Source organism: Meleagris gallopavo, chromosome Z, assembly GCF_000146605.3.
Source record: "Meleagris gallopavo isolate NT-WF06-2002-E0010 breed Aviagen turkey brand Nicholas breeding stock chromosome Z, Turkey_5.1, whole genome shotgun sequence".
NCBI lineage: Eukaryota > Metazoa > Chordata > Aves > Galliformes > Phasianidae > Meleagris > Meleagris gallopavo.
In genome coordinates, this window is record NC_015041.2 from 25552939 (window position 1) to 25569688 (window position 16750).

Genomic DNA, 16750 nt, shown 5'->3' on the forward strand with positions numbered 1-16750 from the left:
CAGGGGAAAATTCTTTACAGAGAGAGTGGTGAGGTGCTGGAACAGGCTGCCCAGAGAAGTTGTGGATGCCCCGTCCCTGGGGGTGTTCAAGGGCAGATTGGATGGGGCCCTGGGCAGCCTGGTCTAGTATTAAATGTGGAGGTTGGTGGCCCTGCATGTGGCAGGGGGGTTGGAGATTCATGATCCTTAAGGTGCCTTCCAACCCTGGCCATTCTGTGGTTCTGTGATTCTGTGATGGTACATAGATATATTTTAGGAAAGGCATAAAATGAAGTAAGTAAATTCTAGTGGTGATTTTGAGGATCTTAAAGTATGTTTAAAAAAGCGTGAAGGCTCTGCTGATAAATGAGCAACATTAAGTTAGTATATTATATAAGAAAATAGTGGATTTATATACTCCATTAAATGTATATGCAAATTAATTGTCAATTTGCTGAGAAATTAAGGAGAACACTTATTACTGGAAGGCTGCATATTTATCAGCAGAAGGTGCTTAAGCAGCAATGAAGTAACTGAGTATCCCAGAAAGAAATGAATAGAAAATCATAATAAAAATTTTTGAAATGGAAAGCAGAGTAGAAAACATTTGTTATATAATAGCTTGCTATTCTGAAAAAAGAAAAAAAAAGGCGAAAGTAAAGAAGATGTCTAGCAAGTCTCTCATTTGAATGCTTGTGGGTTTTGAGAGTTTGTAAATCCTTTAATTACATTAGAGGACAGTAAGAAAGGAATTCAATATACCATAAACACAGAACTATGAACAATAGCAGGTCAATGTTCTTTTTACTGTACCTTTTCCAAATTTCGTCTTGAATGTATTAAAATCATGAGAATATGGTCTATTTGAAAGGACAAGAATTAAATCTTGAATGCAGTAAATAATTCTGTCTTTCATATATGAATATTACACAAACAAAGGAGTGCGCAAATGCCTACCTAGTTAGTATGGTTTTTTTTTATGTGATACGCTTCTGATTCTTCTATAAATTATGCAATTTCACTGATTTCAGCTGAAAAATAGATTTCTAACTGAAGGCAAAATTGGACAGCATCATCCCAATTCTTACACAATTGACTGTTTTAATAAATCTGGGCAAAAGACCTTGACTTCCTTAGAAGTGATCACAAGGATTCTATGTCAGTTGGGTTCTGTTTCCTATAGCAGGAAGTAAGTCTTAAATATATTGAAGGCATGACTGAATATACTTTGCTATTCTTTGTGTCAGAAGTTTGTAGAAAGTTGCTTTACTCTCATCTAAGATTTGGTTGGATTGCTGTATAGGTCTAAAATATACAACTTTTAAAGGCTCCCCCAGTGTTTGGGGTAAAGCTCTATGTCTTTTCAAAGAAGGTCTAACTGTGTTTTCATTTAAGAGCACTTTAAAGTAAACTCAGTGTTTTCAGATTGTAACTTTTCTGCCTTGAATCTGATATACAGAACAAAACTCAAGAATATAAGATCGTGGGCATGTATTCTGATGGCATCAATGTTATTGGCTTGATCGTCTTTTGTCTTGTTTTTGGAATGGTTATTGGGAAAATGGGAGACAAAGGACGAGTGCTAGTGGATTTTTTCAATGCACTGAATGAAGCGACAATGAGGATAGTTCAGATAATTATGTGGTAAGTCTAAGGATGTACTGGCATTTTCTAACAACTTCTTTAAGTGAATTCTATCTTTAAGTGAAAATATAGGAGAGAACTTATACTTCAAGTTTGCTTTTGTATATATGCTTTTCAGCAAGCAGCTTTAAAGGAAGGCTGGTAAGCAGTTTCATTCTACATATTTTGATCCTTTTCAGGAAACTAGAGACAAGGCTTCCACTTACTATATACTAAAAACAGTGCCAGTAGTACACAAGTTTTTCAGACATTCTCACTAGAAGAGCATATCAAGACTGTGCAACTGTGCTGATGATTGGAGGTCTGTAGAAGCATCAGTACCCACATGGCCTCCTCAGTCTTGAACACTACTCCCTATTGTGTTCAGAGGGTAACTGTTCTTGGAGTTAAGTTCATTTAGAAATATAAATTAATGTACAAGCCACATAACTGAGCAAAATCTGCAGTTATATGCAAGATACAGTTGGCATCATTTATCTTGTGCTTCTAGGCTTTGTGAGATAACATTCTCAAAATATTCTCACATGATGTTCCCAGACAGAAATAAAAAAAAGTGCAGCAACTTATCTGATAGTATTTCATTGGATTTCATAGCAATTAACAAAATTTGTGTCTCTACAGTAGTTGTTGAGCAAATCACAATTACAGGATGAGTATCACTGTGTTCTTTCCAGATTTTGATCCTACATGCAAGCACATTCCATTTTACTATGGTTCTCTGCTCGTACTTGCCTATTTCACTCTGAAAGTAACTTAGCAAATCTCTTCCTTTCCTGGATTTTCTCTCCATTCCAGCACACTGAAGTTTCTGCAAAACAGTAAGAATATTGAAAGCTTAGCTGCACATTTCTGTCTACCTTTAGAGAGAGGTAATTTTATCTCTGCAGCTTGCTCTGAGCTCATCCAGTTCCCAACTGAGTTAAAGCCCTGTGGAATAGGCTGCCTCACTCTGCAGCTAACAATGCTCTAGAGTTAGCACAGGATACAGATACAGGTTTCTCCCCATATGCTGACTATCCCTTGTTTTTCATGTGCCCAAGTTAGTAGCTATAGGCTTCGTATTTATGTCTCTAGAAGTATGGGAGCTGTTGCTGTAAATAAGGTAACCTTGGACACTGACAATGTGAGGAACTAGTTCTACTTTCACCCTTTCAGAGCTCAGCAGAAACTAGAAATCTACATTTGCATCCCCCATTACAGGGAGAAAGTACTACTTCATTCATGAGGTAAAGCACAGACATTTTTATAAATAAGCAATTAAAAATTCTAAATGTATAATTTTCATAAATTCACAAATTTATAGATTAATTGGAAATTGTCATCTTGTCTGTGTCACAGCCTGCTCTGTGGTGCTAAAAGGAATGACGCAGAGCTGGTGCTAGTGTAAGCCTTTTGATTTTGCCTTAAATCTGTCTGCTGCAGGCCACAGCCCATGCAGCTATTCATTACTGCTAGAAATGGCTCTGTGCACTCACTGTAGAAAGAAGCCCTCCACCAGGAAATGCACTGATTATGTGCTATCCCAACATATTAAAATCATTCCCTTATGCAAGTGATTCACACATGGCCTCTAGTGCTATAGGACAACTCCTGGAAGAGCTGGAGTCCTTTCACATCTCTGTGATTTCAGAGAGCGCTTTAGCTTCAGCCCTGAAATGTCCACTTCCAAATAAGATTATAACCACTAATTTTCTACAGTAGGACAAAACTTACTCCTTTCCCCAACTTCTGTGACACCATGCCATGCAGTTAGACTATACACAGAGTTAAATTTATTCTTTCTCAGTATTTTTTCTTCACCTCTAATGTAATTTTCCTTCATGCGAGTAAAATCAGATGTATAATACAATATCAAAAGAAATTCTTCAAACTGTTTTAAATAGTTACACTGCACAAGACATTATTATTTGATGAGCATGAAGTGTTTCTGAGAATAGATTTTTAATTGTTCTATTTTTGCTCTCTAGGTATATGCCAATTGGTATTGTGTTTTTAATTGCTGGGAAGATAATAGAAGTTGAGGACTGGGAAATCTTTCGTAAACTGGGTCTTTATATGGCTACGGTATTAAGTGGGTATGTCATACTCTAAAAATGATATTAAATATATAGAATTTAGAGAATTCAGTTGATTACAGTTTAATTATCCACAATAACCAGTGCCTTCTAGGTCAAATATAAAAATTTCCAAAAATGAGTGTTTTTTTTTAGCTATTGTTGTATTTATTATTTTATCTTTTCATGTTGATGCTGGAACAGATTATGTCACTGCATTTTTGAAAGTAGAAATGTTTCTTTTAGAAACTAGAAGTTGGGAAAGAGTAAGGGTATGAATTATGACTAAAAGGAGCTTTCTAGGCCATTGAACATACAGGAATATCAGAATGAAGTTAGAAATCAGTATGGGACCTCAGAACCCACAGTGTGTCAGTTCTGCTGCCCTATACAAACGCATTATGAATGCATTATTCAATAAATTATGCTAAGCCCAAATGGCTTTGAGCACTTCTCACCTTGACACAGAGCAGGTTGCTGATACTGACAGATCATGCTGTTAGTTTATCTTTCAACAGAAAAGTAGCTGGTGAAGCTGCAAAACCAGCAGTTGTTAACTGCATAACATAGCCAAGCATCAAAACATCTTTGCTATTCTTTCTGTAGTCCTCTGACTGTGGAGAGCAATACGAGGCAGAGGCACTGACAGAAAACCTTTTGCAGATTTGAAAATTGAGAAGGGGCAGCTTAACTGCTCTAAATGATAAAGATTGTAATACTAGATCATTATATATCTCCGAAGAAAATTACTACCAAAAAAAACCCCAAAAAACAAAAAAAACAACTCTTTGGAAAAATAAATGATTATTATGGTCCTGATAAATCAAATGCATTTAAATTGCTATTTTCAGTTCAGTGAAGCATAGCTTCTAGGCTGCCTTGGTTCATTGCCCTAGCATTCACTCCTATAATTCCTTCGCTATATTAGTAACTTACTCATGTTTTGTCTAGAAGCTCTATCCAAAGTTGTTCAATAGCTTCTATCTCCCTTCTTTGTATATATGCATGCTATTTTCTTCAAAAGTCATTTACAGGCTTTCTGACAACCAAAGAAAGAGAAGGGGAATATGTTGATCTTAAATGCAATAAATCCATAACAAAATCAAGAAGGATCTCTTTTCTGCATAATTTTCTGCTAGATAATAATATTTAATTCAAAGTTATTGTGTTTACATTTAAGCATAAGCCAGCATTTTGAAAAATCAGTTAATATGTACGACTTCCGAAGAAGCTTTAAAAATATCACTGAATCTCCACTTTTCCAAAATGTTACAGAGATGAATGCAATTTATGTTTGTGTTACACATAATGCTGGTTTACTTAAGTTTCCATTTAATGTTTGCTTGTTGCTGAACAATGGGTGTGTGCTTGGGGTTGTACCAGGCTGTTTAGTGGGGAAGAGATACTGCCATGATGTTGCAGGGCAGAGGGTAGCTGCAGGACAGGCTGGGCCAGGCTGCATGCAGCCTGCAGGCCCCAGGTTGGACAAACCTGCTCTCATGTCTTTGCTGCAGTTGGCCACTAAGTGTCTTCAGCTTGTCAATTTTTTATCATAGCAGCATCATAGGCAGGATGTATTAGCAGTCACAGAGGAGAAAATTCAAAGTAGGAGGCATAGTACATTCGCCAAGGTCTCTCAAGTCCCTCAAGTCTGAGGGATTAAGAAAACAAGGAAGCTACAGCTAGCAATCTCATCTGTTTTTGTCTCATCTGAAAGCAGCAAGGCAGATACATTTCTTGAGTGCTGTAAAGTATGTCAATCTGAGAAACAAAAACTTCTGTTTCTTGTTGCCAGTTGCATTTCATACATGCAAATAAATATTACTTCTGTTTTTTTTTTCATGATAATCTGTAATATTGAAACTAATATGCACAAAGATTGCTTTGGGTAATGCCAAGTTCATGCTGGCAGTAGTAAAGTCAGAATCTAAAATTTTAAAAATACGTTTGTTTGGAAATAAGATTTCTGGAAATAAATATTACTTGAAAAGTTTTTCATCAACATTTTTGTTAAGACACCCAACAGCATTCATGCCTACTTTTTCTGTATTCCAAATTCTGAAGAATTCCGTTTGTTCTCAGGCACCACTGTATGAATCAATATGTTTCATATTGTAACTTTTAAACAAAATTTTATTGATACATATGGTGTGCTCTCATTTATATTTCACTGAATAAACCCTTTTGTGAATACAGTATGCATAGTTAGATTTCAAGGTGGTGTGATTGTTCTGTTGTTGTTTGCTAGATTTTTATGGAGTTGAGGATTTCTATACTGTAGCTACAGTTTTGTTAATTGCCTGATGTTGGCAGAACAGATAGTACCATGATATATTTCTGTCTTTATCAAATACTCTAAAATCATAAAGTGTTATTACAACATAATATTGTTCACAGGAACATCTTGTGAGGACAAAATAAAAAACCAAAGGTCATACATGCCACAATTCTGGGCTTTGTATTTCCATGCTATGATAACTTATCATCAAGAAGAGCTGATGTTGTCATAATTTGTAACCTTGGAACACAGAAAATATTGCACAACGTTTTATGTATATTTCATTTCAAATATACTCTTAGCAGGGTGTTTACCTCTAATGTTAATACTCACACACTCGATATCCAAGCAAATAAACCTGAGTAATGTATAAAGCCAAGAGGAAAGTTTGATCTTTCACATGTCAACTGAATTAATTCATAAAGAAAAGTAATTGTTTCAAAAGACAGTATTTCAGCACCTTGCAACATGAAAGATGGTAGAACGATATGTATTTCATTTGTAGTGTCTAAATATCACAGAATAACAGAATGGTTGAGATTGGAAGGAAACTTTGAGATCATCTAGTCAAACCTCCCTTCTCAAGTGGAGTCCCCTAGAGCTTGTTATCCAGGATTGTGTCCAGACAGCTTTTGAATAATATCTTCAGGGAAGCAGACTACATAACTTCTCTGGGCATTCCCTTCCAGTGCTTGGTTACATGCACAGTAGCTTTTCTTCATGTTCAGATGAACTTCCTGTGTTTCAGTTTGTTCCCATTGCCTCTTGTTTGCTTGGCACCACTCTGAAGACTCTAGCCCCATTCTCTTAATACCTCTCCTTCAGATACTTACGCACTTTGATCAAGTACCTTCTGAGCCTTTGCTTCTCCAAGCTGTAGTGGCCCAGATGCCTCTATCTTTCCTCGCATGCTCCAGTCCCGTTAATGACTTTCACAGACCTTTATTGGACTCACTCCAGAAGCTGCGTGTTTCTCTTTTACTAGGGAGTCCAGCACTAGATACAGTACTCTAGGTGAGACTTCACCAGAGCTGATGGAGGAGGTGGTTTACCTCACTTGATCTGCTGGCAGTATTCTTTCTAATGTAACCTAGTATACTATTGGCTTTCCTGAGCACTAGGGCACATTACTAGCTCATGGTCAACTTGATGTCAAGCAGAATTCAAAGGTCCTTCTCTGCAGGGCTACTTTCCAGTAGTCCAGCTCCCAGTTTGTACTTGTGCATGGGACTATTCTTCCCCAGATGTAGAACCCTGTACTTGCCTGTATAGAATTTCAAGAGACTCCTCTCCACCCATCTCTCTAACCTGATGAGATCCTTGTGAGTGGCAGCACAGTATTCTAGGCTATCAGCCCTCTTGCCAGTTTTGCATCATCAGCATACTTGTTGAGTATGCACTCTATTCTTTCATCTAAGTCTCTGATGAACAAGACAAACAATACTGGACCCAGTTCTCTATGCTGAACAATTCCAGCTTTGTCAGCCTGGCTGAAAAAAGATGCTTCAGCACTCATAATCTTCGTGGCCCTCTAGTGGACCCACTCCAACAGCTCCATGGTTTTCCTGTGCGGGGGGTCCCAGACCTGGATTCAGTACTTCAGATGAGGCCTCGCAGGAACAGAGTATATGGGGGCAGTCCCCTCCCATGCTTGCTGGCATGCTTGTTACAGCCCAGTATACAGTTGGCCTTCCAGACTGCAAGTGCACACTGCTAGCTCATGTCTAGCTTTTCATACACAAGGATCCACAAGTCCTTTTCCATAGGATTGTGCTCAGTAAGTTCTTCTCCTAGTCTACACACATATCTGGGAATGCCCCAACCCAAGTGCATTATTTTGTTGAACCTTTTTAGGTTCTCATGGACTCCCTTCTCAAGATTCTTCAGATCACCTCAGATGGCATCCCTTCTTTCTACTGTATCAGCTGCACAACTCAGCTTAGTGTCATCTGCAAACTTGCTTGAATGACCTCGATTCCACTATCTACGTCACTGGTACAGATGGTAAAGAGGACTGGTCCCAAAACAGACCCCTAGAGAGTGCCACTGATGACTAGCTTCTACCTGAACGTAGAGCCATTGAACACAACCTTCTGGGTGTGACAATCCAACCAATTTTCATCCATCAAATAGTCCATGCTTCAAATCCATCTCTTTCCAATTTAGAGATAAGATTGTGGTGCAAAAGCCTTGCGGAAGTCTGGATAGATAATGCCAGTTACTCCTTTTCTGTCCACAAATCCCATCACTCCATTTTACTGTGAAATCACAGAATCATTAAGACTGGAAAAGACCACTGAGATCATCTAGTCAACTGCTAACCATCACTACCATGCCCATTAAACCATGTCGTAGAAGTCTGCCAGATTGGTCAGTCATGATCTGCCCTTGTGATGTTGTACTGGCTGTCTTGTCACATTCTTATCTCATATGTGCCTTAACATGGCTTCCAGGAATATCTGCTACATGATCTTCCCAGGCAGAGACATGAGGCTTACTGGCCTATAGATCACCAGGTCTTTAATTCTTCCTTTCTTAAAAAATGGGAGTGATGTTTCTCTTTTTCCAGTCACTGGGGACTTCATCTGACAGTCATAATTTTTCAAATATGATAGAAAGTGACTTGGCAAGCACACTAGCTAGCTCCTTTAGGACCCTGGGCTGTTTGTTACAAGGATTTTCAAGGGTAGATAATGGCAGGACATGGGCAAATGGTTTTAAGTTGAAGAAGGGAAGATTTAGTTGGATATCAGTGGGAAGTTCTTTACCAAGAGAGTGGTGAGATGCTGGAACTGGCTGCCCAGAGAGGTTGTGGGTGCCCCATCCCTGGAGGTGTTCAAGGCCGTGTCAGATGGGGCCCTGAGCAGCCTGGTCTAGTATTAGATATGAAGGTTGGCAGCATTGCCTGTTAGAGCAGGGTTAGAACTTGGAAGCCCTTGGGGTCCCTTCCAACCCAAGCCATTCTGTGATTCTATGATTTTATGTTATCTAGCCTCATAGATTGTACATGTTCTGCCTCATGAGGCAGTCTTGGATTTACTCTGCTCTTACAGAAGGAGGAGCTCTGTTCTCCTGACCCCCACCCAAAGGTAATATCTACTAGCTCCACTTAGCACTCGGGAGTACATCTCATCAAGGCCCACATACTTGTGGATGTCAAGTTTGCATAAATGAGCCCTAGCCCAATACTCCTCAGTCTAGGGAAAGTCTTCTTTTTCCAGACTTTTTCTCTTCTTGCCTTTGAGATCCCTAGCCAGATTCAATTCCAAATGGGACTTAGTCTTCTTTGTTGTATTTCTGCGTATTCTGACAACATCAGTACGTTCATCCCATGTGTCTTGGACCTACTTCCATCTATTCTCCTGTACACCTTATGCTTATGTTTCAGGAGTTCCTTGTTGATCCATGCAGATCTCCTGTCCCCTTTTCTTGATTTCTTGTTGATGCATCATTCTTGAGACTGGAGAAAGTGTTCCTTGAATATTAATGAACTCTCTTGGACTCCTTTTTCTTCTAAGGGCCTTTCCCGTTAAATTCTTCCGGTATGGTCCCTAGACAGGTCAAAGTTAGCTCTCCTGAAGTCCCGGGTTGTGATCTTATTTACTGCTTCACTTCCTCCTCACAGGATACTGAATTCCACAATGCTGTGGTCACTGTAGCCAAGAATGCCCCCAGCCTTCACGTTTCCAATCAGTGCTTCCTTGTTTGCTAGTACAAGGTCCAGCAGCACATCTTTCCTCATTGGCTCCTCCATCTGTATGTCAGTTTTGTATATAGAGCCAGTGTAATAAAAACACAAATGTTTTATCATATTTAAAATCACTGTATCCATATTGGTTTAAATATTATTTATTTCTTTACTTTTCTTAACTTCAGCAATTTAAAAGTATTTCAAATATATTGATTATCCTTTGCTGTACTTTGGAAAGAGATACAAATAGTAATCTCTTCCTCCTTACAAAAAAGTGAAAGAATCTCACTTTCTAAGTCTTACTCTCTAAATTGTAAAATTTTAAATCATAAATCTAAAGAACTCAATCTGTTTAACTAGTCCATCTTCTTTTCCAGACTTGCAATCCATTCCATTATAATTCTGCCACTGATCTACTTAATAATAGTAAGGAAAAATCCTTTTCGATTTGCCATGGGGATGGCTCAGGCGCTTCTGACAGCCCTCATGATTTCTTCCAGGTAAACAAAAAGATTTATCTTCTGTAATGTTTTTAGTAGTAATTGCATTATTTGTGGTCTGATTTTATTACCACTTTGTTAGATAACCTGATTTCACCTGGACAATTGTAAATTCCACGGAAGTTGAAATGCTATGTTTCTGCAGTACCCAAAATGTCAGTACAGATTTCAGTGAAGCTCTGCTGGCCTTTTACAAAACTAGAACCTGCCCTTTGCAACATATTTTCAGAAAATAGTTTTTTTGCCATTCATCACTCACAAATCTAGAGTCTAGTCTATTTCAAAGTTACATACATAATGAATATTTTAATGTTTAATTAAGACTTTGTTATTTCCTTCCACAATTAGAAGAGCAAAGCTTATATTGCTTTAAAACTCAAATCTTATGTTTCATAATGCAGCCTTCCTATCTGATGGAGATCTCCTTTTGTTTCTTAGAGCAATTCAGGCTCTCAGAAAAAGGAAAGATAAAGGATGTGGTACACCCTTACTTGCATTTACTTTGTGTGTTTATTTATGTGCCAGTTCAGCAACTTTGCCTGTAACCTTCCGCTGTGCAGAAGAAAAAAACTTCATTGACAAAAGAATTACCAGATTTGTACTTCCAGTTGGAGCTACCATCAACATGGATGGCACAGCTCTCTACGAGGCAGTAGCAGCTGTATTTATTGCACAACTGAATGACTTGGAACTAGATGTTGGCCAGATAGTTACCATTAGGTAAGGCTAAACTTATCATGTATATTTGTTGATGTTGTGTTGTTGCATTTTTTTTTTTTGTTGTTGTTGTAATGAAATCTACATTTACTTTGGATAGCTCATGGAAAAAATTGAAAGTATCATTCAAACCATAGTAAAATCCAGAAACATTGTCTTTTGTTATTCCATGACCTTGCCTATGTGACCTGATGAGGAGGTGGGATGGACCAGGATGTGCAGCATTGTTCTGGATACTGCCATTAATGTCTCAAACAAAACACTCGGAAACCTAACTCTTCCTGGGATCTATCTAATTTGTTAGAGTTAGACATGCATTTACCTATGTATTAACATTTGTTACTGTAACAACTGTTTGCCTGCCCAAGGAGATATGTGTTCTCCTCCACGTGTCTGAGATGGCACTGATTCAAACATGCCTCATGGTCTAGTTCCTGAACTGGGTAGATAATGCTCCACAGGAAAACTAGAACATAAAAACAACTTTCTGGTAGTGAAATATGTCTATTTGTGCCAGAAAATAGAGTTTCTGTAAGCAACACTTACTCAGAATGCCTTTTCCTGGCTTTATTTGGGATTTAGTGTCACAGCTACAGCAGCCAGCATTGGAGCTGCTGGTGTCCCCCAACGCTGGACTTGTCACCATGGTGATTGTTCTGAGCGCTGTTGGCCTGCCAGCTGAAGACGTTACTCTGATCATTGCAGTTGACTGGCTTCTGTAAGTTTAAAGCACCTTATATTAGATTATTTTCTTTTAAAATGTTTACATAAGCATGTGGGTCTGCATGAGAAGACAGTATATTATGTCCTGTAGGTCTGCTGTAGAAATTGGACAAATATGCTTGTTATGGTTGGTTATAACAGTAGCTTTAATTCTGAAAGAAATCCTACAGCCTGGGATGGCAGATAATAATCTCACATCCAGAGGTGCTGTTTAACCAGTGGGCACAGCATATTTAGATGATTAGTAGTAGATTAGCAGTACTTGATACCTCTGGAGTTTCTCAACTCCTGCTGTATTACACCAAAGTAGATGCACCATTAATAAAAATCAAATGCAGCCACAAACAGTACATTTCAGCTGATTTCTGTAAAATCCACACAGTGGTGAAGATGGAATGGAACACATGAACTAAACAAAGGTGGTCTTTGATTCTATATGAACACACACTGCAGACTATATGTCCATTCTGCCAGCATTAATTTGCTAGGGCTCTTCTGTACCGAGCCCCATAACAAGCAGGTGCACACTTGCAAACTTGGAAAGTGTTTATTATACTTGATCCCAACCATTTCATCTCAGAGCACATCAACACCTCTCCGTTGCATTAAGCCCTTTCTGAAGGGAGGCATTTAACCTAAAGTCTTCTCTGTTCAACTTAGCCATTTTTATGCTACTTCTGCAAAAGGAAATCAGTGTCCAGCTTTATCCCATGATTTACTGGGAAAGAATAACAAGATTTCTTATTTTAGGACTAGTTTATAATAAAGCTTTTTTTCTCTCCCAAAGTGTCTGATCTATAATGCTCAGAATGAGATCTCGTTCATTTGCATTAACTCAACATTAACTCCAGTACCAGTGCAGAGATACAAATCATTTTGTGTCTTTGCACTTCCTTTTCTTAGACTTACATTTACCTTCAAAGTAAAACCATCTCTTTTTCCTATCCACGTTTTCCAATAATTTTCTTGAAGGACTTGTTGGCCTATGTATTTCACAGATATACTTATTTGATTTGATTGTTTAACTCAGCTTCACAAGCTGTAGGGAGAAGCCTTGATCTCCAGTAGAGCAGGGTTGAAAAGAATTCAAGAATCAACTCAATTGCAATATAACATTATTTCTCAAAACAAAACAAAACAAAACAAACAAACAAAAAAAAACCAAACAGCTCCAATTACAGTGCATTCTCTCCATGAGCTGTCTGCAAGAATGTCTAATAGGTTTGTTTGCCATGCTGCACAGTCATTTAGTTTTCTCAAGCTCTTTTCTAGTCATTTAGTTTGCCTAAGGATAGGGAAGATCAGTACAAGCCACTGGCTTAGAAGAGGTGTGTTGATACTATTCCCCAGCCTCAAGGAAACTTACTCAGAGTTCCTAAGGTAGAGGTTTTACTGCACTTTGAAGCATCCATAAGTTTTGTGGAGATGAATTCCACAATCTTTCGGTGTGTTGTACAGAATGTATTTTGTTTTGTTTGTTTCAGCCACTTCCCAATCATTTTATTTGATGCCCTCTAATTCCTTTATGAAAGTGAGACTGAGAGAAAAACAGAACAGTCATTCCTAAATTCCACCACAGACATAATATTATGGACCCTTTCTTTTCTCTAGGTTAGAAGTTTGAAGTTCTTAGGCACACTTGGGTGTTCCATGAATGAACTACCTGTTCCAGCATGACACAGATGAATAATTGGAACCATCTCTTAATTCCAACTATTTTTTCAGATGAGAGTGTTTTGATGTACAAAGAAAATTAAAGATTAATTACATGTACCAAGGGTCATTGGCAATGCATTTTGCACCTCAGCAGACAGAATGCGTATCTTGATACCATGTAGATTATTAACACTTGCCTTTTGTACTTCATGCCTAAAATGTATTATTTTGAAACCTGCTAGTAGTGTCTCATTAACAGTCCTCTAGTTAATTCTGAACTTACCAAAGTTTTATTACATAACCTTGAAGACATCTTCCATGTTTTTAATGAAGAGGTAGAATAGAAATATTATGCAAGATGAGTTTCCAATGTGGCTCACTTGTCACACTACTTCTACTAGAATTTTGTTTCACTTCCTTTCCTTATCAGTTACTTCCCTTCCATATGGAGAATACACATGAGGTTGTCTACATGGGGTTGTTCAACAGCTGTAGTAGAAAATGTGTTTTGGACTGCTTCATTTCAGTATTGTTCTTGACAAACCCCATGGCAATTTACAAACTTCACTATCTTGCATGATTTTCAGGTTTTCTGTCAAGTAGTGGCAGATTATTTTTTCTCTTGATAGAAAAAAATCAGAAGTAGAAAAGTATCACATTCCTTAATGTATCAAGACAACTTTGTACTTCAACCCTTTACCAGGGCTTTGGGCCAGAATACTAAGCACTCCTCTGGCTGAGGAAATGACTGTCAAAAAGACGGAACACACGATGTGGACTCTTCTGTTTTACCTCAGTCTTTCCTCCCATCAAAAGTGGCCTCATCACAAAGTGAACCAACTGTGCAGCATACTTAGGGGCCTGAAAAGGACTTTCCACAAGACCCTTCAGGGATGTGCACAGCCCTTTGGTTACTGCTGTTAATAGACCAGTGATGTGACTTAAAATTTTACACATCCTGTACAAAGCCCTTAATTTGGGAAGTCACTCCTCATTCTACAACATTTTTTTATTTTAGTTCTAGAATTATACAGAATCTGTATTGCGGGGGGAAAAAATGAGTTAACCACTTTCTACAGTAGCTTACATTTACTAAAAGGATTTTCTAAGTAACACACAGAATGATTTGTCTGAGCTTTTTATTCCGTAGAGATCGATTCAGAACAATGGTGAATGTCTTGGGAGATGCCTTTGGTACTGGAATTGTGGAGAAGCTCTCTAAAAAGGAACTGGAGCAGATGGATGTTTCCTCTGATGTCAACATAGTCAACCCTTTTGCCTTGGAAACTACAATACTTGATAGTGATGAAACAGAGACCAAGAAATCATACATCAATGGAGGCTTTGCTGTAGATAAATCTGACACCATATCCTTCACGCAGACATCTCAATTCTAAAGCCAGTAGCTTTCAAATGAAACAGAAGCACTAAAGGACATGGCTATATGCAAGATCTTTAAAAGTTTAAAGGAAAATTGAGAATGAATTATGTCTCACACATACGTGATTTACTGCAGAGACTCTGATCCTCATCACCAATTCTGCCCCTTTCTGATCACCTCTCCCAACAATTTGAATTCACTACTTTTGAACGTTGTAGAAGACAAAGACAGATTTTTTTTTTTTTAAAGTATATACTATTGCTGAGGATATGAAATGCCTCTTTGGAATCAGCATGCTCATAAGTGGGGATTTATAGCTGGAATAGCCAAATGTGTTTTTCTCAGGAGTAGCACAGCGTTCCACATCTCACCTGCATTATGAAACACCTGTATGAAGACTGTTTTAACATCTTTGCCTTCTAAAAACATTGCACAAGACACCTACTGAATCTTGATCACGTGCCAAAAGACTCATTTTGCAGCTGAGAGGTCACCACTAGGGCAGATTCTGAAAAAAGCAGATCCACAAGGCTGTGTAATAAGGATTGTATTGCAAACAAAGTTTCGTTTTTTAATCATTAAATAATTGAGCACAGAAAAGTTTCCATTGTTTATATAGCCACGTTTCTCCGTGTCCTTCATGTAAATGCCATCCAATGGCATTGGCTTTCAGAGGTGAAACAAAATACTGTGGGCTTACCATTCTTGTATTTGATGGGTTTAAAAAAGTGAAACTTCTCCAGTTTAGGTGCTTTAGTGGCAGTCACATTTCCATCAGAAGCACTAGTAAGTTAGATTACCTTTGACCATTGCCAAATATTAAAAAGCCCAAAGTAGGCAAAGGTCTTAAAGATAAAAATAGACTATAAAGTAACATGTAATGCGGAGACTAAAGCTTTACTCCTTAGAACAAAAATAATTATAGTACGAAGAGTTTAGAAGGCATGCCTTGTTATAGAAAGTTGCCACTGTCACTAAGCTTTTTACACAGTTTGACTGTGTAAACATGCAAGTTTGCAGCTGCAACACTACTACAGTGCCATGCATCAGACAAATTGTATCTCATGAAACCCACCTTAACCCAGGAAGTCATGTGTTCTCATGGCTTCCTGTAGGATAATAAGTAGTAAGAATTTCCTCATGAAAAATCTCCATTTTCTAACACATTTTATACAAGATTTCCATGGTGCAAAGATCACTCTCTCTGGGGGAGATCCTGTATCAAATGTTTTGCCTTGCATATTACAGTTTGTTAGCAATTTTACTTGTAAACTGAATTCTTTGTAAGTAAGCTTGTGGTAAGCCTATGAGTGTATGCTAACAAAAACCTTTCAGGTACCTGCAGTGTTATATATTCAAGTCAGGCCTAGCTCTTGTATTTAAGTAAACCAGAAGTGTGCCAAAGAGAACTGATTAAGAAGAAAATATTTACTGTAGGTTTTCATAAATTGCACCTTAAAACAACAAGTCAGTAAGACGTAATACTATATTTAAATTAAACATTGTAACTGATACAGAAAAGTACTAGTTTATACACTAAAAGGAAAATTTACAGACTGAGTACATTATACTTTTTACCAGTGCATAAATAGTTTGAAGCAGTCTTCATTTGTGCAGCTTTGCTTACAAGAAGAAAGAAAACACCAATATCCACAATTAGTGTACAATCTATGTCTTGTCTTTCCTTTGCTTTTTAAAGTCATCCTTTTACAATCACCCCATTATGTAGTCACCTATTAACATCTACTGTGAATTGTGTTCCTAACATGCTTTAAATAAATAATTTTCTCCTTCATTGTTGCTTTACACTCCAGTCCTCTATGCACTGCAGAGTACTGAGTTCCTTTAGCTAGGGCAAGAAAGACAAAACTGGGTGAATCTGTGATTTATGGAATTGTCACTTGTGGTCAGCTGTAGTTTTGGCATGAGTTAGTAGCCTTTGTTCAGTAAAATAATTATGTTGCTCTTGTAAAAATACAGCACTGAGCAAGAAACTCATCTACTATGGAGGATCTAGGCTGGGGTTATTTTTTTAAACACATGCTAAGTAACAGATTATTTACTTATATGGATCAGATTGCTGGTACTTTGTTGCCATTCATTCACTACTTGGACACCCTGGAAATA

At 37.9% G+C, this 16750-nt stretch overlaps 1 protein-coding gene across 1 annotated transcript in view; it reads left to right on the top strand.

Annotated features, from left to right (window-relative positions):
- Positions 1-16418, top strand: part of SLC1A1 (solute carrier family 1 member 1) — a 53429-nt gene extending 37011 nt beyond the window's left edge. The window contains 7 exon segments of the mRNA XM_010725627.3: positions 1439-1623; positions 3591-3698; positions 10024-10146; positions 10672-10866; positions 11446-11491; positions 11493-11581; positions 14393-16418. Coding sequence (XP_010723929.1) covers positions 1439-1623; positions 3591-3698; positions 10024-10146; positions 10672-10866; positions 11446-11491; positions 11493-11581; positions 14393-14639 — 993 coding nt within the window. The 3' untranslated portion in view covers positions 14640-16418.
- Positions 16419-16750: the final 332 nt, after the last annotated feature.